This window comes from Dendrobium catenatum, unplaced genomic scaffold (assembly GCF_001605985.2).
Source record: "Dendrobium catenatum unplaced genomic scaffold, ASM160598v2 fragScaff_scaffold_490, whole genome shotgun sequence".
Taxonomy (NCBI): domain Eukaryota; kingdom Viridiplantae; phylum Streptophyta; class Magnoliopsida; order Asparagales; family Orchidaceae; genus Dendrobium; species Dendrobium catenatum.
The window spans coordinates 141653-164756 of NW_021318952.1; the positions used below are offsets into that span (position 1 = coordinate 141653).

General features: G+C 33.1%; 1 protein-coding gene across 1 annotated transcript in view; it reads left to right on the top strand.

Annotated features, from left to right (window-relative positions):
* LOC110114234 (3-hydroxyisobutyryl-CoA hydrolase 1) overlaps positions 1-23104 on the top strand; it is a 45237-nt gene that overhangs the window by 8687 nt on the left and 13446 nt on the right. Inside the window, exons 4-9 of the mRNA XM_020847037.2 lie at positions 963-1026; positions 2645-2724; positions 2830-2913; positions 7022-7106; positions 10741-10826; positions 17263-17384. Of these exons, the coding sequence (XP_020702696.1) occupies positions 963-1026; positions 2645-2724; positions 2830-2913; positions 7022-7106; positions 10741-10826; positions 17263-17384 (521 nt within the window). The remainder of the gene's footprint in view (positions 1-962; positions 1027-2644; positions 2725-2829; positions 2914-7021; positions 7107-10740; positions 10827-17262; positions 17385-23104) is intronic.

Sequence of the window (23104 nt, forward strand, 5' to 3'; positions counted from 1 at the left end):
GGGGGGGATGTGTACTGGAATCCGCTAGTGATTGAAGCGCTATTAATAAATAACATGTGATAAAATATTTCTTTTATTATTAATATTGTTTGTTTTTCTCTTGTTATTGTTAAGTTTCTTTTTTTGAGTTTATGCATATGATATTGCACTTCATTGAGCGACGCCTTCACCATATAAAGCAGACTATCATTAATAAATTATAAAATCTAATATTGTGTCCACCGCAAATCGTGTCCTACTTTGTGGGTTATTTCATGTTGATGTGGCTATGTATTGTCGTGTTGTATTATCGTGTTCGTGGTTGTGCTTCATAAGAGGGGTATTTATAGCATTACAAGACTTATAAGAACCTATAGCATACTAATTAGCTATCTAATATTTAAATATTAACCTATAACCTACTTAATACATTTATTACCTAACATGGAGGTGGGGTGACTACTTGCCCCTGTTCTATTGAAAAACTTAATATTCTTACTTCGCTAATAATTTGCAAATCAGAAAGAGTACACGCAGCTAAGTTTATAAATGGTAGGAATGATAAATCGATATTTTCACCTGATCGTTGTCATAAGAAGTTATAAATCATATATTTTTGCGCTTGTCATAATCTCCTTTTTTTGTCTTTAATTTCAGTTCAGTATTGTAGAATGTTACACGGAAAATTCTGTACAACTGATTGGTTTAAATTCTTGAAGGTTGTAAATAAACTATAGGTAATGAATCTAGAAATTAAGTGTGAATTTATATTAATTCTTTGAAAATAGTCGTCTTTCAAATAAGTTTGGGGAACATTCCATTACTTTTTGCCCATCCGTCCTTACTTTTTGACTAGCTGCTATTGAACTATATTCGCATAGTTCACATAGTTGTACTGGCCAATTTTCACCATTCGCTCAGTAAAGGGGAAGATCTTTTTTGTTCGTGTTTTGATATACTATAATTTTTTGCGATGATTTCAGGGAAAAGGCAGAGCATTTTGTGCGGGTGGAGATGTTGCAGAAGTTGCGCATTCTATTAATGAAGGTACTATCTTGTTATTACCAGTATAACTATGGTTAAAAAAAATTTTTAAAAAAAAACCAGTATAACTATGGTTTTTTAATAGCCCATGTTGTTTTCCCCAAATTATTTTTGTCGAATATCTAAACTATGAAGAAAAGACCCTTTTGCAACCAAGTCTTGTTAGTTCATATGCCTTAAAATGGATTTTGAAGCCAGCTTGGTTGCTAGAACCACAATAAAATACAAAGATTGAAATATTAGTGATGTAGAACGGATGGGGTGAGGGGGAAATTTGAAAATTGAAATTAAAATTAAATGAGGAAAAGGGGGTGGTTAATTAAATCTCATAATTGGATATCCAATTAAGGAATTAAATAACTAAGGGGGGGAGGGGCTGGCGACATTAAGAGGGGCTTGGGAGTTTATGGAGATAGATTTAAATGCTTGCCAAGTGGGGAACCTTAAATTGGGGAGGAATATTTAAATCAAATCCTATTTGAATTTGAAATATGTTTGATTTGAATACTTTCCTAAAATAAGATAACTAAATTAGGGAAATGATTTGAAATTTAAATACACTTGAACTTAATTTCAAATGCTTTCCATATTAAAACACATCCAAAATAGGAAAAAATGCTATCAAGCAAGATTGACTCCAATCAAGAGCAAAAGGGGAAGGAGCGGCAGGTAGAGAGAGAAGGGGCCGGTTATGGAAGGAAAGAAAAAGGAAATTAATCAAGTCTTCAATTAAGGGAGAAAGGATTTAATCAAATATAATTCCAAATTGATTGGAATTTGATTTGAAGAACTTTCCATATATATATATATAGTAATTTAGGAAAGGTTTTGAATTTCAAACTAATTGGATTTGAATTCAAAATTCTTTTCAAATTATCTTCAACCTAATTTAGGAAAACGAGGGAGAATGAAGGAGGGAAGAGGCTAGGGGTGAGGTGGTTGTTCGGCTATGGAGGTGGAGGGGTTAATGGCTGGCGGTTGATATGGATAAAGTGGAGGAGGCTTGTGGCTTTGGAGGAGTTTGTGGGAGAATCGGCCGGTGGAAAGTGGGTAATTTTGGCCAACAGTCAAGGGAGGAGTAGAAAAAGATTTAGGGAAAGAAAGATACAACCGTGAGCCCGGACACATCCTGCAGCTGACGGGTAATACGTTGCCCTTCTGCAAGGGACTTCAAACCACGAGCCCGGACCCATCCTGCGGCTGGTGGAAGCTTCGATTCCCTCCCATAGAAATCTCACCCAAGTTCTCTCCAAAGAACACAAGTGCAAACCTTTTTTTTCACTTAATAATCCATCATGCTACTACAAGAGCAAGGGTCTCTATATATATAGGCCTCAAAACAAAAGAAATTAAAAAAGACAACTTTGCCCCTTGGGATTACATAAGACAAGACTCTTAAATAAGGGTAAAAACGAGAAATGCAAAATTAAATCAAAATACAACTAATAAACTAAGATAAAAAAAGGAGTGATCTCGGCCGTTCATCATCGTCTCTTCCATTGAGTTACGTCCACCGTCGGATGTCCGCATCAATTAGTTTGAAACTCTTTAACTTCTTATTATTGCTTTTTCTTTTCTTCTCCCCAGTTATTCCTTACATATTGCCATCTTTGTGAAAAAGGTCACTGGACTAATGGTGCAAATTTTTTCTGGAATGAGTTTAGATTGAATTACCTAATTGCAACTTACAGCAAACCTCAGGTGAATTACAGCGCATGCAGAAGTCATTATCTCTTCTTGTTATTTCTTGGTGTCCTCCCTACAGCATTTGATTTATTTTTACTTTTACATAAATAATGGATCAAGGTTTCTCTTCTCAACGGGATTGTGATGGGAGGCGGGGCTGGTGTTTCCATACATGGTAGATTTCGGATCGCTACTGACAAAACAGTATGATCTCTTTAATTGCTTGGAATGGAATGACTAGTTTCTATACCTCAAGCTCTATTGTACCATTTAATATATCATTATTCTATTTTCTTTATGATCTTTTCAATGAAGTTGCTTGATTATAGTTGCAAGACCGAAATAGTTGCAAGCTGACAGAGATCTTTAGAGCAGTGCCCAACAATCACTTGCTCTTGCATATGTCGGCGGAAAAATGCGGGCTTGAGAGCAATAAAGAACAAAATCGAGGGAATTACAATCTATAAAGAAACACACTAGAAAACAAGGATAATTTATTTAAAGTTGTTCAGTAAAGCTTGCAGCCTCCCCTAAATCTATGGCCGTAGAAATTGAGATACTTATTCCACTAGATTATATATAAAAAGATGGTACAAAATTTGCTCACTAAAATATATACTCTTCTTTTATCTCACATGATCTTTTCTTCTTTCTTTTATGTCCCTTCTCTCTTAGCTCTTCACAATTTTGCTTATTCTCAATGCAAACTTCAAATAAAGCCAAGTATCCCAAAAATCAAAATTAGGTGTGCGTGTGTGTCCAGCTAGTAAATAACTTAAAACTAAAAGTCTAGTGTCAAGTTAGCAAACAATTACAAGCTAAAGCATCTACTGGTACAGTCCAATCCCTGTTGATGTGAGCAAAATGCTGATTTTTAATTCCCAAAAAAGCTGCTCCTTTGATTTGCTAGCTTTCTTTGGATATTTGGGCATTTAATGGTGGGTTGAATTTCTCTTATTGGGCTTGGCCCATTTTTCCTTTCTTTGGCTGCTTGGTGTCTTGGTTATCTCTGCAGAAGTGGGGTTCTGCTGGTTGCTTCGGTTTCCTGCTTGGGGGCTGGCTGTTGGTTTTCTAGCTGTTTGGTTCTTGGGCTGGCCGTGCCTCTCTCTTGGGTATTTTTCCATGATTTAAAGCCTTTGTACCATTCTGTCATGGACTGACTTTTTTTTTTAGTTGTTCGGATCCTGGGCTGGCTGTTTGGTTCATGGGCTGGTCGTGCCTCTCTCTTGGGTAATTCCCATGCTTTGGCTGCTCCCATTGGAGGCTTGGGGCGGCACCTTTTTTTTTTGGTGGAGCCATGCGCACGGCGCGACACGCATCTTTTGAAACATGTCGCACAATAGAAATTAATTAAAATATATATATTCATTAATATTAAATACCATTAAATAAAAAATAATGAGTTGATTATAGTAAAATTTAGGCATAAATATTATGTCAAATAACAAAAATGATGATTTTAAATCTTACATAAACTTACACCTATAGATTTGTGCAGGATTTAAGCATAAATTATCCTTTATCTTGCATAATAACAAAAATGGTATCTTTAAATCCTACAAAAAATTAAATCCTTTAAAGTTTTTTGATATTTTATTAATTTAAAGGTTAATTAATTAATACTTGATTATGATGTTAATATATAAACCTAAACAAATTAATTATAATTTATAATTTAAAATCTATAACATGTTAACAAAATAACACGTGCCATGAGTGCCTTGTGCCATGCACCATTGCCCATGCATGACTCAAATAGCGCATAATATTTTGATGCGCCGTAATTAATTAAAATTAACTAGCAATTTAATTAATTGATTGATTAAAAATATGAGAGCAATTTTAAAAATTTGAAATCAATTTAAAATTTGGGAGCCTGTTAATTAACTAAATGAGAGCAATCAAATTTATTATTAGTTAATTAATGAATGCAATTAACTAGAAAATTTATTTTTGGTTAATTAATTAATTAAGCAATTATAAAAAAAATATATAAAAATAATGTTTGCACTAAGAATGTGCAACTCTCTAAAACACTGACACTTGTACAAAACTCTCCAAGTCACAAACACTCAACAAACTCTCTAATGCTCTTTGGCTAGCTGTGAAGTAGCACAAACTCCAAGTACCTACAGTAGAGAAACAAAATGATTTATACCAAAACAAATGTTAAATCAAGAAAAAGAACAAGTGTTACACTAAGCTATAGTAAAAAAGAAATAGAACAGGCTACTAAAAGTAGAACAGACTGCTGGTACAGTAAATTAACTACTGATACAGTAAAGTAATTGCTAGTACTGTGAAGTAACTACTGGTACAATCTATGGTACTGATAGAAAAAGAGCAAGGTATTGTAGCAAAAACATTAGTATCACACAGCAAAAATTGTTGGCTAATAAGTGTCGAGCTAGTAAATAACTAGAAACTAAAAGTCTAGTGTCAAGCTAACAAACAATTACAAGCTAAAGCGCCTACTGGTACAATCCAATCTATTCTAAATTAAATCTTCAGGCAACTTCTAAGGGAGTCATAAGACTCATATTTGTCAGTGGCGAATGGCACACCATAGCGTAAAGATCCCTGTGGAGCCATGGTATATAGTGCACGGCATGACGCACACCTTTTGAAACATTCCACACAATAGAAAATAATTAAAATATATATTCATTAATATTAAATACCATTAAATAACAAATAATGGGTTGATTATAGTAAAATTTAGGCATAAATGTCAAATAGCAAAAATGATGATTTTAAATCTTACATAAACTTCCATCAATAGATTTGAGTAGGACTTAAGCATAATTTATCCTAAATCCTTCCTAATAACAAAAAATGATATCTTTAAATCCTACAAAAAAATTAAATCCTTCAAAGTTTTTTGATATTTTATTAATTTAAAGGTTAATTAATGAATACATGATTATAATGTTAATATATAAACCTAAAAATATTAATTATAATTTAAAATTTAAAATTTATAACATGTTAACAAAATAGCACGCGCCATGAGCGCCTTGCGTCATGCGCCATTGCCCATGTATGATGCAAATAGCACACACTATTTTGATGTGCCGCACTTCGCAAAGTAAATAGCATCATATGTGCGACACACCACATCGTGCACCATGGCGCAGACTATTTTGCACCATTGACATGTATGGTAAGACCTATCAAACAAAACAAAATGGGCAGCTTAACCTATAGGACTAAGTTGTAGACCTGCTAACGGGAAACTTCTGAGTAAAGTCGTAAGACCCACACTTAAGAGAAATTGCTAAATAAATTGAAAGACTCTAAAGCCCAAATAAACAAAACAAAATGGGCAGCCTTGTTGTAGAGCTAGGTTGTAAGACCCATCTATATGCAACTTCTAATAAGAGTCGTAAGACTTATCCAAACAAACAAAACTACTGGGTAGCCTTGTTTATAGAGCTTGGTTGTAAGACCCACCAGGGGGTTATTTCTAAAGGGAAGCAATAAGACATGTCCTACTCAAATAACTAGGCAACTTCTAATGAGAGTTGTAAGACCTATTAATTAGGAAATTTTTGTAAATGAAATATCACACCATAATCCAAATTTAAACAAAATGGACAACTTAACTTATAGGGCTAGGTTGTAAGACCCGCTAACGAAAAACTTATAACTGAAGTCATAAGACCCACATGTTAGAAAAATTACTAAATAAATTGCAAGACCTTAAAACCCAAACAAACAAAACTACGGGCATCTTAGCTTATAAGGGCTAGGTTATAAGACCCATCATTGGTCTGCTTCTAATCAAAACCGTAAGACCTGCCTTACGAGCTATTTTCAATGAAAGATATAAGTCTCGTAATTCACCATTTTGCATGGACACGTTCTTTATGACTTTATGAGCATGTGAATTGGGTTTTGGAGTAGTTTATATTTCTATGTGAGAGTATTATGGGATCAAACAATACAATAAGTACAAAATCAATACAGTTGTACTGAGTACATCCTTTATAGCACTTCTTCAAAGAGTCACTAATTATGTATGAAAGTCAAATCACAAATATTCAGATCTTTAAATGACAATTTTTTAACGCATGTTTATTTCACATTTATGTATTTAACTGCCCTTGCATTCTTCTGCTTTGATTGCGTTGGGACATCTATTTGCGTGTAGCATTGTAACTCTTGTATGCACTAATCTCTATGTTCATATTGGTATCATGTGTTTATCCGAGCTTAATACTGAATATGAAGTCCATTTCTTAACCAATGAGGAGCTTAGATGTAAGAATGCGAAATATTTTAAAATTTTGACAGTGAAAACATGTTGCAGGTTTTTGCAATGCCAGAAACAGCTTTGGGATTGTTCCCAGACATAGGTTCTTCATATTTTTTATCAAGGCTTCCTGGATTTTTTGGTGAAGATCTTACCTGTGGCTTAGTGAACTTTATCCTTTCCTTCCTGCGTATCCTAAATTTTGAGAAATGTAGCTCTTAACTAAGTTTTGTTTTCTGCTCTATGCTTGATAAGTATTTATTGCCCATTATTGAGGATTTTTGTTTTTTTTCGCATATTGTGATATGTACTTGCCAGAGAAGGCTTGGCTTTTCTTGTCTAAACATGCATGTTAATTAACTTATCTTCCTTTTTTTTTTTGGAAGATTTTCAGACTTTACAGAGTATGGCGGTCAAAAAACTCTTTCTGCAGCTTAGGCTCTGTATATGAAATGGTGTCATGTGTTGTTTTATAGTGTTATGCTGATAAGTAAAGCAAAGGACTCTTTGGTAAAATTGGTGTTAAGACTATTGTTTAGAATGTCATAATTGCTAGAATTCTTTAATAAATATTGTTGTGATACTGATATTCATTTCATTACTAAAAGTTTATTTCTTATATATGTAATCCATATAAATGTAATTTTATATCCTAATTGTTTTTTAGTATATAAATCAATGAAGTAGTTTATTTTTTAATTAATCAATACATGACTAATCAGTATATTTTTATCTAATATTATCCTTGTTAGTCGCATTAGTTCACTGACATAATTATTTGTAATATGTTTTATAATTAATAAATTAATTAATTAGGATCATTTATTATTCTTATGAAATGCATTAAAAAGACTTTTAAATTATTTTATTATTATAACTAATCCTAAATTAAATAATAAATAAGGGAATTTGAGTGTCCTATTTTTTTTTTCTTAAAATAGTCATACTAATAGTTTAAATTATTTTTTTATTTGTTTAAAAATTATTTAGACCATCTAATCTTTAGTTATTTATGCTAATTTAATATCCTATTTATTAAATAGTAACTGCTTATTTTAGATTATTTAATTTTTATGAACTAATGTATAACTAACTAGATTATTTTATTTGTCTTAATACTTGATAATTAATTAGGCTATCTTAATATCTAATGTGGGCTCCGAAAATTCGGCCCCGGCCTCCGCTCGCTTTTCTTATTCGGCAAGGGAGTTTTAACGAACTAAGTTCCGAGGTAAATTTTGGAAGGCAGATGGGTTTGTAGATAAGACACTACCCAGAGATTTCGCCCTCATTTTGTGAGGACTTTATGATCTGAGTTCTGGTTTCCTATAGGCGCAAGCCCCTATAGTTAATTACCCCTCCCGATTATATATATATATATAGATGAGGATATAACTTTTAGCCCTAGGGTTAGGACTGGATGTTTAAAATAGAGAAGAGACTCAGGAATATGTGATATATAATTTTAGTAGGTATGATGTTAAAAACTATTATTTATATTGTTTGTAGAAAAGATGGGACCTAGGTGTGATAGATTTAGACACCTTGAATCTATTATATAGAAGAATGGAGATATAGATGAGAATATAATTTCTAGATTCAAGGTTTGATATTTAAAATGGAGAAGTGCCTCAGAAATTTTGTTTGATGAGAGGATATCATAGACGTTTAAAGATAATTTTATAAAATTGCAATTGGGCTGGTGATATTGTATGAATTCAAATGTTGGGTTGTAAAAAAGTTAATGATTTCTATTTTGAATAACAACAATAAGAGTGTTAGGATGATGTGCGACAATGCTTGGAAGGGGTGTAGAGACATCTATTGATATAAGATGTTTGAAAATAAATTTAGTTGTTGTACAAATACAATGAATGGTAGAAATTTTTTTTTATGAGGTGTCTATAAAATCAGTATGAGAGAGTTTGGAAGGAAAAGAGGTAGATCTATGCATACATGTCAACGGCACAAATAGCATCCGCTATTTGCTTAGCGCTATGCACATGTTCAAAATGATGCGTGCTATTTGCGCCATATAGGAGCAATAGAGCATGATGCAAAACCTAAATGGTGCGGGCAGTTTGTTTTAAATTTAAGATTAATCTTATATTTAAATTGATTAAATTTATTATTTATTTAATAACTTAATAGTGTTATCATTACATGTAAATGTGCCTTAATTTAAAAAAAGAGAGCATATCTTTTATGTTTCATCAAATTAGTTGATGTTATATGTATGTTATTTGTTATTCACCATTTCATTCATACATTTAAAAGGAGGGTAAAAATGTTTGAATATATGCTTGTTTATAGGTATTCAAATGAATATCGAATATAGTTCAAACCACCGAAAAAGATATTGCGTGAAAATATATAATATTGGCATATAAAGGTGGTAGTAATTGTATGACATGTATTTTTATGGCAAATAAAGAGGATTATGAATTGTGATATATGATGTTGATGAAGGAAATGAGGTATTTCTTAGACATTTGATGATGATGATGATGTGAGTCCTTAGAAAATAAGTTTAATTTCTGACAAAAGAGAGAAACTTGAAAAAATGGTTACAATATTTTAAATTTTGAGTAATTGAGGTGTTGATTACTTATACTCAAACATCACTTCAGATGTTTTTATTGTAATGATCTTTCTATTTAATAGTATTTTATATTAATATATATTTTTATTTACAATTATCCTATATTGTGTATCATGTTTAAAATAGCGCACGTTGTGTCATGCACCATGCATTATGGCTCCCCAAGAAACTGTGCTATAGTGTGTCATTTGTCGTTGACAATTATGGACGTAAGGTTATATTGATAAGTTGTTCAAAATAATTTGCAAATATATTTAACACCTCAAACAATGTGCAACAAGAACAAATGAAAAACAAACATTTATAACACTGACACCGAATACTTGGGATAAGGCTAATGATGATGAAGAATAATTAATTAAGAGATTAATTAATTTATTAATTATTATATTACTGAGTATAATATCTTATTACCATAATTATTAATTCATTACTCTAATTAATTCCTAATCATCCTAACTAGTTTGATGTATCAATCTATTATCAACTAGTTTAATTTCTCATTCCAATTATTGAGTAATTAACAACCTGTCATAATTATTCTAATTTATAAATTTAATTACTGTTTCATTATTCATTAATGGTATACTAGTTAAGCTAATTATTATTGAACTAATCATTTAAGTATTTTAATTTAATAATTATTTTCTTACTAAACTATTATGGGCAATATATCCCAAGCATTTTTGTCATAAGAAAATTTAAAAGCTGAAATCCTGAAAATTAATTTTTCTAGAATGTTAGCCCAACCCATCATTTAAGAGGTCTATTTTTTAGCTTGCATAAAGCAAAAATTTTCTCACTGCAGCTGATATACTTCTTCCAATTACTGGAAAATTTATTCTATTGTGTTAAATAGCAGAATTAGGCAACATAAAGCATTTCCAAATGGAGCCTTGTTATTTCTTCAATTTCACATTTTAACTGCTTTATAATCAATTTGCTTGCTTAAAGCTTTGAGGTTTTTTTTTTTTTTTGGGTTGTTTGGATGTATTAACTTTTTTTAGCTATGAAAGTAATCATGGACATTTCTTTTGAACTGCCCCAGGTTATTTGTTTCGGCATGCCTCCTGGCTGCATTCCTTAAATATGCAAATTTGCTCTCTTTCCATTGAAAAGTTTGTGATGTCGGTCTCTTATCCATTATAACTATAGAAATTTCTCATGCTTCCAGGGGAATATGTTGGTCTAACAGGGGCGAGGTTGAATGGAGCTGAAATGCTTGCCTGTGGCCTTGCAACACATTTTGTGCCTTCTGGGGTAAGTTTGCCTGTTAAGAAATAAGACAGTTGGAGAATTGGCCAATATATGTATTGAATTTATTCGACATTAGGAAATCTTCAATGTACAAAATCAGCGAATAAAATTCTGGAATACAAATAACCATAGGCTAATTACAATGGAAAAGACTCGATGCTGAAATGATATGAGCTGTTCAGAATTCCATATATGGATGGACTGTCACGACCCGGCCCGATTAGCTCGTATAGACGAGACGGGAACGGAATCGGACGTTCAGAACCGTTCAATCATCATATTGCATGTATAAAAATTCTAAAAGACTTCAATAGGAATCAAAAGCGCCTCTAGTCTTTCCAAAACATATATTTAACATTCCAAGTCATTCCAAAAGAGAGTTCATATACACGAGGTGGTTTCAAAACTAAACTATTCATGACATGCCAAAACCACCCAAAAGAAAATCAACTATAACTAGGAAAATATTAAAAGAACCTGTCAACTGGTACACGACGGCTGTAAGTGAACCTTAGGTTGTCAGCCATCTCTTGTAACAGGTTCTCCTGAAAAGTATCCCAACACGAGGGAGTGAGCTAACGCTCAATAGGAATTCTCTAATCCTAACATGCTCACATGTCATAAAATGAAAATTTACATTTTAAGCTAAAAGGGACATGCCTTGATTTCTTTTTCTACACATGCTAACTTTCATATCTTAAGGATGTTAAATATTTTATGTATGTCATATGCATATATCTTATATATGTCATGTAATGAATATCATATTATATGCTTATTTATACTTTATCGTATACAACCATACCGGAGTACTAGGGGTGTACTGATCAGGTACACAAACATCTTTTGGAGTGAATGCCGAGAGGCTGTCGAGATAGCCCCAAAAAAGCTACAAATTTGCCTTAAGAGCTTGCCAAACTTCTATGAATTGTTGGAGAATAATTCATTAATTTAAAAAATAATAATATAATTAATTGAATTAATTTTTAATTAAAAATTGCATTTAATGAAATTGATTAATTAATCTATTAAATAATTTTAAAATATTTAAATAAACAAATTAATTAAATTAAATAAATCCTTTGAGCAAATAGTTTAATTAATAATTGAATAATTTTAAAATATATTTTTTAATTAGAGAGCTGAGCAATTAAGGTTAACTTTAATTAAAATTAAATTTAATTAATTAACCTAATTAATTAGTGCAATCAAAATAAAACATAAGAAAATATAGGAAATAAATGTTTTCCATTAATGCAACTTAAGTACAAGCTACTAAACAATTCTCCAACTCTCCAAACAGCTCTTTGAGCAAAGCAAACCCTCCAAATTACACTCCCAGAGTCCCAATAATAGCCTCAACAGCATATGCCTATGTACACTCTAAACTCTCCAATATGCCGCCAGTACCACAAGCACCTTTAAACAAGTAAACAAAAGTTAGCACAAAATAAATAAAATTAATGCTGGAAAGAGTAAAAAAGCTACTACTGCAAGTAAAAAGCTACTACTGTAAACAAAACAAGGCGTTGATGGTAGTATTAAGTCAATGAAGTGTGTAAAGCTATGTCCCCGCTAAACTAAGCCTTATAGGTTACTTTTAATGAAAGTAGTGAATCCTATTAGCAACTACCTCATTAAGTATATCCATTAAGTAAAGTGATAAATACCTCAAATTTGGTTGACAAATTATAATAGAAGTTGTAAGTTCAATTTTAGGGGAAATCTCTAGGCAGCAACCTAATCTTAGACTCACCTCCCCAATGGGCATCTTAAACTATAAGGCTAAGTTGTAAGACCCGCTATATGGGCTACTTCCAAAGGGAGACAATAAGACCCGCATGTTAAGGAAACTTCTAAAGTAACTTAACCCTAAATATCGCTACACGGGCAACTTCTAAATGTAGCCGTAAGACCCACATGTTAGGGAAGCTTCTAAATGAAGAACCCTAAACCTTTTAGCCCACGTATTAGGCAACCTCTAATAGAGGTCGTAAAACCCGCTACACGGGCTACTTCCAAGCGAAGCCGTCAAGCCCACTACTCATGCTACTTCTAAATGAAGCCGTAAAACCTGCTATACAGACTACTTTCAATGAATTTCATAAGCCCCAATCTCAAATCCGAACTATATGCAACTCCTAAATGGGATCATAAGATCTAACCTAAATCTAGACTGTGTAACTCTTAAGTAGAGTCACAAGTCCCAATTCAGACCATAATAAAATTAGAACTCACACCTATCCACTTCAGTTTATTCGGGATCCCTGAGAAGAGACAACTCATAGTTGCTAATCAAATTTCTTAGATACTACAATCAATTGTTGTTAGAGTTGGTAGACTGAAACCTACGATATATCCGGGACGACGTAACCATGTGATCTTGATCAAGTTTACCTCCATCCCGCACAACCAAACTTAAAATTATTGCACGTCTAAATATTAATTCATCCTTAATCAAGAGTTCTCTTCTATATTTAGGAGGGGTAATTAACTATGAGGGCTTTCCCTCATAGGAAGTGGAACCTCGATACGATCATCGGGGAAAACCTGGTTAATTTAAAATTCAATCTACCTCAGAAAAAATGGAACCTAAAAGCTTGCGAAGCATGGTTCATGCGTTAGCAGAACATCATTTATTGAGGGTGAACAATATCCTCAATCAGTCACAATCTTCAAGGACCCATCAACAATAGTTATTTTCTTATTGACAATGAATGATAAATAAATTTGTGAGAGGAGTTAGGCATATGGCATGTAACTTCTGAATCAATGATCCATGAGTTAGAAATGGGCATCTCTAAGATTTGAAAAGTATGAGAATATGATGTAATACCTAAATTTTACTAGAGTACAGGTACCTATCATAGATGTTTTTTAAAGTAATTCCAGCAATTTTATCTTTTCTATTTCTTTTTAGCGGAACTCAATGGATTATTCTTTGACATAATTTTCTCCCATGTTTGTTATATATACATATTTATGCTCCTTTGCTTATCATTCTTCTGCTTTCAAATGTTTAGTTTTGTGGTTTTCCATAAATTTTCTATTGTATGTCAAGCCTATTTTAGAATATGTGCACCATGGAGTATCTCTATTGATTAATTTTGTTGGGGATGGTTGCTTGTGGTCCTCAGTAGTAAAGAGTTTTGAGTCAGAGTTCTTTATGCTGGCAGCCTTTGATACTACTGTTGAGCATTCCATGGGGTTGTTGGTTATCATGACTCCTCTTCTCCTGACATCGATTAGAAGAATGGAAATGATTTTGTTTAAAGATGGTAAATCATCATTTCTTAGAAGTTGTACCCTTAAAGCATCAAACTTAATATCTAATCCATCAAGAAAATCATATATTTGGTCCTTTTAAACAAACCATTTTAGAACTCCATCTTTGATGTATTTCATTTGAATCCGTTGATAATGATCCATCTTTTGACACGGGCTTTGCAATAGGTTGGAATATTAATGGATCATCCTCCTTTTCTTGGGGATGAGATCTTAGTCTTAACTTCATAGATTTGTGCAACATCTCATACTTTAGAATACATTTGATTCACTATATTTAATATTTCCTTAACTAAATGGAGCAACATGAATATATCACTTATCTTAGGAACCATTGAATGCCATAATTAAGACATCTCCATGGAGTCATGCTCATCCCAAATTTTAAACATGTTATCTCCTTGCTCAAGTCCAGCGTCAAATAAATGGCCCAATATTTTTCTTCCCTTTCAAAAAGTGCATGGCAATTATGAGATATTAGATAGTTCTTTCCTTTCAAATGGTATGTTAAATTAATGTTTTTTAAGAGAACCCAAGACCAAACGAATGTGGTTATTGTTATTATTATCCATGGAGAGGAAATTATAGTTTTGTTTAAAGAAAAACATGAATTAGAGAGGGATGTTCTCACTAGACATTTGCAAGATGATGTACCTTGGTGTATGCTTTTTGCTGATGATATTCTTATTGTTGATAAAACTAGGGAGGGAGTTGAAGGTAAACTTGAATTATGGAGGTCAACCTTAGAGTCTAATGGTTTTCGCTTGAGTAGATCTAAAACTGAATATATTAAGTGTAATTTTAGTAGTAATTGACCTAGTGAGGGGATTGTAACTTTGAGCGATCAAGTCATTAATAAAAGTACACGTTTTAGATATCTTGGATCTATTGTTCTGAGTGATGGTGAAATAGATGGGGATATTATCAGCAGAATTAAATTTGGATGGTTGAAGTGGAGGAATGCATCAGGCTTGTTGTGCGATAGAAAAGTCCCCCTCAAACTTAAGGGAAAATTCTATAAGATGGTGGTGAGACCTACAATGCTTTATGGTGCCAAATGTTGGCCATTAAAAGAGAAGCATAATACTAAGTTAAGTGTTGCAGAGATGAGGATGCTTAGGTGGATGAGTGACTTTACGCTTAGAGATAGGATAAGAAATGAGCATATACGTGAAAGGTTGGAATAGCTCCAATAGAAGATAAGATTAGAGAGAGTCGCCTTAGATGGTTTGGTCACATTAAACGTAAGCCTTCCGATGACCCGGTTAGGAAAGTTGAGGTATTAGATTTGACTTATGTTAAGAAAGGTAGAGGTAGACCTAAAAAGACTTGGTTAGAAAATATTAGAAATGATCTTTCTTTATTAGATCTAAATGAAAACTTGACTTTTAACATGACACAATGACGAAAAAGGATTCATGTAGCCGACCCCATGTAGTGGGACAAAGGCTTGATGTTGTTGTTGTTGTTTAAAGAAAAAACATGAGGAAAACAAACGAAAAGTAATGTGACAATGCACCATCGAAAACTGTAGTAATGGAAAATGGAAATGGTGGACAATAATTTGCAACAATGCAATGATGAAAGTTGCAACAATAGGAAAGAAAAAAAATTGCAAATCACTCTAAGGAAATAAAAAAGCTTAGAGCTCTGTTACCGTGACAAAAATTTGAGAATTAGCTTAATGAGTTTATTCTAACCTATGATGCACAGACACGGACACAGCGACACGGATACGACACAACACGGACACGGACACGGGACACGTCAGTTATTGAAAATATAGGACACGGACACGGCTTGGACACGTTATTATACTTTTTTATATTTAAAAAATAGTGTATAAAAATTAAATAAGTATAATTTTAAAAATAATTTGAAAATAATAAGTTATTTAACTAGATTTTGTGCTTAAAATTATTAGTATTAGGAAGTCGAGAGCCATACGTCGATGTCGTTTATGAGTCACCGAGGAGGAGATGAAAATACCTTCACTGCAAAAAAGAAATGAAAATGAGAATATTTGATGATTGGGTATTAAGTGCAGACGTTGATTTGGTATTGTGGATAGGAAATAAGAAATTTATTTTAAATCCCACTAAACACAAGAAATTATATTTAAAAAAATTCATTAAATATTTAAGATACTTGTGTCGGACACGCGTGTCCAATTTGTATTTAATATTTATTAATCGGACACGTTTTCGGCGTGTCCGACACGTGTCGGAGGAGTGTCGGACGAGTGTCGTGTCGGACACGGTGTCGGACCCTGCACGCCTCTTTGAGGAGAAGTGTCGGTGCATCATAGATTCTAACATATGTACAAAATTTATACAATCCTACGAAATCAAGGACTAAAATTTTGGAATGCAAATAACTATAGAATAGTTACAGTAAGAAAGAAATAATGCTGAAAGGATATGTGATGTCCAGAATTCTCTGTAAGTCTGGATATCCCGTATATGTTTTTTTCTATAGCCAAGTAGCTCCTATGGATTGGTGACATAGCAGCTAAAATTGCACAGATTTATGAGGGGTTGTGGAGATGGAGCCAGTTGCAAATCATCCCGCTGATATTGAGCATGTCGCTGAGGTAGAGGCAACGCACAGGTCTAAGCGGTGAGAGTCTATGGGCAGTTATGCATAACTTCAGGAATACTTTTGAAAAAACATATAAACTTGGCCATCTAATAAATGAACTTTTACCTTTTTGTGGAAATACTTTTATTACTATGCTAGCAATTATTTTTGAAGTTTTATTATGCTGTTGTATTGCACTTGATTGAACCTCCTTATTGAATTTATTTTCTACCAAAGCCACATGATATACTAAAATTACTTGTTTATGCTTTTAGTTTGAGTTGGTAAGTTGTGAGATTGACCTAAGAAGTCTAAAATGCCTTCATGAAAAGCTTCCTTCTTTCAATTCTTGTCCAAATAAATGGTAAGGTTGGTTCAGATTTGATGAGTTGAGAGATTCAATTGAATGGACACCTAAAAAGGTTTGGGACTAAAATGAACGCATCTAAAAAGTTTGAGGAATATTTTGATTATTTAATCTTTTCTTAAGAGACACTTTATCTGTAGCATTGTTTGAACTTTAATGGTTAATGCCTGGAAGATAAGTCTTTCTTATTTGGTTCATCAATAACAGAGATTGACGGCCCTGGAAGAATCGCTGACTAAAGTGGGCTCCTCTGATCCCTTCGCTGTTTGTGCTGTTATAGACAAGTACTCAGAGCAATTTCCTTTGAAAGAGACTAGTGCTTTTAACAGGTAGTTCCCTTTTCTCTTTTTATCATATTCCGGGCTTTGCATTTTTTTTTTCTTTTTAAGGTCAACCCGGATTACTTAACGGTATGATTTTAAGTTAATGAATATCGAATTTATGTCAATTAACCCCTTGTCTTAGATACAAGAGCATCTACTACTTTTCAATGATGCCAGGTATGCTTTATGAAGATAGACCATAATAGACGTATATTCTAAGAAAAAATTATCCTTCATTTAGTCTGCTAGTCTTATTTTTTCGACCTTTCTTTGAATTTGTTGCTTTTTGTCACCTCATTGTTTCTAATGAGTGACAGACAATAAAATTTACACGATGGAATTCAAAATTTTGAACCCCAATAAGAAAGAAAATTATAGTATGATATCCATCTAAATCCTGTTTGGGGATGTAATGTATTTTAGTAAACCACTTGTTTATGGCATTGACCTTGAGCTAAGAATTTGTGAAAATAATGACTAACTAGCATTGGTCTAAAAGAATAATAAACTGGTAATTGATGGATGGAATAGTTTTCCATAAACGGAAAGCAAATGTATTTGGGTAAGTATAAAATCCTTGTGTGATTTCTACTGGTTAGCCAATTAATCAGAAAAAGGAAATTTATAGATGACGGGTATGTGGACCCATTCTCGGGATCTTGATTATCACTGCGTTGCTCAACGGCAATTTATAAGTGCAAAGGTACAAGTAAACTATGTATTTGCAGCTAAATCAGGGGCATCCTCACCTGAAGACAGTTTTTCTTGCACTTAATATCTTAGTAGAATTACATATTTTGTCTCTTTTATGTAGAAAACTTACTAAATCTGACGCAATATCAAAAATTAAGTTTAGATTTATTTTCAGTAATTTTGATGCTATTAGGATTTTAGATTTTATTTATTTATTTTATTAGAAAAGTTATTCAATTTGGATGAATTCGTGGAAAATTTCTAATTTGAATTTGAATTATTAGTATTAGATTTAGTTTAAATTGGTTTAGATTAGAATTTAAAATTTTGATCTTATCTAAATCTGTTTCTATAAATTTGGATTGATTGTTTAGAATTGAACATATATTGATGAGTAAATGAATGCCTTTTATTTTGTGGCAGTTGATTATTATTGCTTTTCTCTTTTGAACTAAATTGTGGTTACAGATCTTTTTAAGTTGTGTATCAAATTTCTTCTTCACTCCATCAAATGTGGCGTCAAAGCCAAAATTAATCAATTATAGCGGCACTATCTAGCTTAACATGTAATAGTTCATGCCTCCAAGTGTACATCCGATTTTGTGTCACGACCTGGCCCGGCTAGCTCGATATAATCGGGGCGGGAACAGTAGTCGTACGAAAAACACATATAAAGCATTAACAGTTCCAATTAAAACTTAAATGTCATATCACAAATATCGTCCAGAAAATGAAAGAGCCACTAAATAACATCAAATAAAAGAGAGTTTCATACTGGTCATCACACATAACTACTAAAACTTTCAACCCATCAACATTACATAAGCTCTCACAATTACATAAACTTCAAAGTCAAACTTAAACTCACAAACTACAACGAAATTAACTCAAAGACTCAAACTGAAATCATAAAAAATGAACCTTTCATCCCGAGGTCCCCTACGACGATACGTATAAGGTTGTCGAGCAGCCATCACTTCTCTCCTGAAAAATATTTTTAAAAGAAGAATGAGCCAACGCTCAGCAGGTAATTCATATCTCAGTTAATTTCATAAAATGCATATATCAAAAACATTTATATTTTGAAATCATTTCATATCATTTTGCAAGTCATAATCTTTAAACTTTTCAATTTTACTTGCATTTTCCTTTCTTTAACATTTCATTTCTTTCATTCTTTCCTTTCACCTTTTTCATATGTAATGCAAAATGCAATAATGTTATGCTAAATGTATATACCCATCGCGGAAGAAGTACCCTTATTCTTACTGATCTGGTACGCGGACAAATTTTTTTGTTTATTTCCTTTACCATTTGGCTCCGTAGAACCCCATTACCATTTTGGCACTTCCGGATCAACATGCATGTGAAATTGTTATTGCTTTTAAATCTTTCAATTATGCTCAATTATCTTTCATAAACTTTATATATTCCATGTTCAGTATTTTTCATATGTTTTATATGCTTTCTAAAATAATGCATGAAATGAAAACATAAAATTTCAGGATATTCTTTAAATCATAGATATAAAATATTTGACAGTAAAGCATTTTGACAGTAAAATAAATGTATTAAATCTCTTTTTAAGCATAAATAAATTTTGCACTTATAAACTTAAATTAGGTATGAACACCTACCTCAAACTAAGTACGGTACGTCGCTTCGACATAATTCTTCCACCTTATCCTTTAATGATCACAACCTAAGAAAGTTAATAAAATAAACGTGTCACATAAATTAAATTTTTATTAAGGCTTAAGGCTAATTCTAAGTCTAATTGCTAAATCCATCATTTTCCCTTAATAAATTCATACGACATTTAATAATTATTTAATTAAATAAATCTTAATTTTTGGATTTAATTAAATCTAAATTTTTGGAAATTCATAAATCTTTAATTTCACTAAAAATATTGCTCCAAAATTAATCTCTAACATATAATTATAATTATATTATAATTTTTTGATTAAAATAATCATGAAAATTATAACAACAAAATTTTTATCAAAAATCTAAATTTATGCTTTAAAAACATTTCTAATGTCTTTGGAATAATTTTTCTAAAAACACTTAGTAGCAATTAGGTTTTTAATAAAAAGCCCTAAAATTTTATTCTCCAAAAATTCTTCAAATCTTTATGTTTTTACCGTTAAAATGTTTTCCTAATTGTTCCTTATTAATTTCTTAAAGAAATTTTGGGAGAACATTTTCTAGCAAAAACCCTAAAAATTTCATCTCCAAAAAACTTGAAATCTAGAAAGTTTCGTTTTAAAATAATCATACCGGAACACTCCTCTCGTCGTCCTCTTCGATTTGGACTAAATCTTTCGTCGGAAGATCGTCGTCGGAGCCACCCTCGCGGAACCCACACCGTCCGCCCGTCCGCCTCTCCTCTCTTTTTCGCTCGGTTCACGTGAATGGGGGATAAAGAGGGCTCGATTTGCCTATTAAGGGAGAAAGGAGGATTGCCAAAAGTCTATTTTACCCTCACTTAAGTAAATTCGGCATATAAAACAGTTAGGGGTATTTTCGTCATTACTAAACTCCCGAATTTTATAATTTCAAAAATACTCATAATTAAATATAAGTCTTATATATCAAAATGATTAGAATTTTGCAAGAAATTTTCTAAAATTATTTTCGCTAAATTCCGTTAAAGTTGAAATTTTTACTTAAATCTCGTCGCGGCGCTTTGAAAAACGTGCGAGGTTTAAAAAGATATTTTCGGGTTTTACAATTCTACCCGCCTAACAAAAATTTTGTCCTCGAAATTTAAAAGAAATGCTTAACAGTAAAGTCATACCTTAGTCAAACAAATGAGGATGGTTCTCCCTCATTTTTTACTCTTTCTCCCAAGTGGCATCCTTCTCTGAACTATGCTTCCAACGCACTTTTACAAAAGGAATTGCATTGCTCATCAACTGCTTAACATCATACTTAAGGATTTTTTCTGGTTCATTCACAAAAGTTAAATCAGGTTGAATGTCTACTATATCAGTACTAATCCTCTGAGCCTCATCTGAAATATATTTCCTTAAAGAGGAAATATAAAACACATTATGTACTCCACTCATGGGTGATGGTAGAATCAACCTATAAATCACATTCCCAATCCTTTCTGAAATCTCAAATGGACCTACAAATCTTGGATTCAGCTTTCCCACTTTGCCAAATATCATCACTTTTTATTGGACTGACTTTGAGGAATACAAACTCTCCTACATCAAACTCAACTGGTCGGTGTTTGACATCATAATATTTCTTTTGTCTGTCATGCACTGACCTCAATCTATCTCTGATCAATCTGATTTTTTCTGTAGCATCATCAACCAGATCAGCACCAATAATCTTTCTTTCCCCTGTCTCAGCCCAAGTTTAAAGGTGTCCCGCACCTTCTCCCATACAAAGCCTCATAATGAGCCATACCGATACTTGCTTGGAAGCTATTGTTGTAGGCAAATTCAATCAAAGGTACATATGCCTTCCACTTATCATCAAAATCCAGAACACATAACCTGAGCAAATCTTCTAAGGTCTAGATGGTTCTTTCTGACTGCCCATCTGTCTGAGGGTGGAAAGCTGTACTAAAGGTAAGTCTGGTACCCAAAGCTTCCTGAACCTTCTTCCAAAATCTAGAAGTGAAGCTCCCATCTCGGTCTGACATTATAGTCTTAGGTACCCCATGCAATCTGACAATCTGATCAACATACAGGCTTGCCAATTTCTTAACTGGATCAGACTGTTTGATAAGTATAAAGTGTGCAGACTTAGTTAACCCATCAATAATCACCCATAAAGCATCACATCCTCTTCTAGATCTGGGTAAACCAACCACGAAATCTATAGCAATGTCTTCCCATTTCCACTCTGGTATGGGTAAGGGCTGCAAAAATCCTCCTGGCTTCTGATGTTCAGCTTTAACCATCTGACATGAAATACATTTGGATACAGTATCTGCCACACTTCTCTTCATTCCTGGCCACCAAAACACCTCCTTCAAATCCTGATACATCTTGTTACTGCTATGATGAATGGTGTAACTGAAGTAGTGAGCTTCTTGAAGGACTTCTTTTCTTAAGTCATCCACATCTGGAATGCACAATCTGCCCTTATATTGTAGCAATCCTTCACCATTAAGTTCAAAATCTTCAATGTGTCCCACACTAACCATATCCAGTATCTTCTTAAAATCTGCATCAAGTGGCAAAGCTTCTCGTACCCTTTCTGGAAAGGTTGATATAATTGTAGTCTAATTCAATCTTATAAATTCTGCATCTTTTGGCTGAACCACCAAAATCTTCAACTTCTCCAAATCCTTATCAACTCATGCTGCTGTGTAATCATCTAGTTTGCGTTATCTGAATTTTTCCCGGTCAAAGCATCAGCAACCACATTTGCTTTACCCGGGTGATACTGAATGTCCAACTCATAATCCTTAATGAGTTCTAGCCATCTCATCTGCCTTAGATTCAGTTCCTTTTGAGTGAGAAGATATACTTCAAACTCTGGTGGTCAGTAAAAACTTCACACCGAACTCCATACAAGTAATCCATCCATATCTTCAAGGCAAAAACTACTGCTGCTAACTCCAGATCGTGGGTTGGATAGTTTCTTTCATGATTCTTCAATTGCCTAGAAGCATAGGCAATCACTCTTCCATTCTGCATCAGTACACAACCCAACCCTTTATGTAAGGCATCACTGTAAAGCTGAAACCCATCTTTCCCTGAGGGAATAGTCAGCACTGGAGTAGTTATCAAACACTGCTTTAACCTCTGAAAAGCTTCCTCACACTGAGCTATCTAATCAAACTTCACTGCTTTCTGAGTCAATCTGGATAGTGGCATAGCTATCTGTGAAAACTCCTCAACAAACCTCCTGTAGTAGCCAGCCAATTCCAAAAAGCTCATAACCTTAGTCACTGTAGCAGGTCTTGGCCAGTCTGCTATTGCTTGCACCTTATACTGATCTATAGATATCTTCCCATCAGTGATCACATGCCCTAAAAATTTCATACTATTCAGCCAAAATTC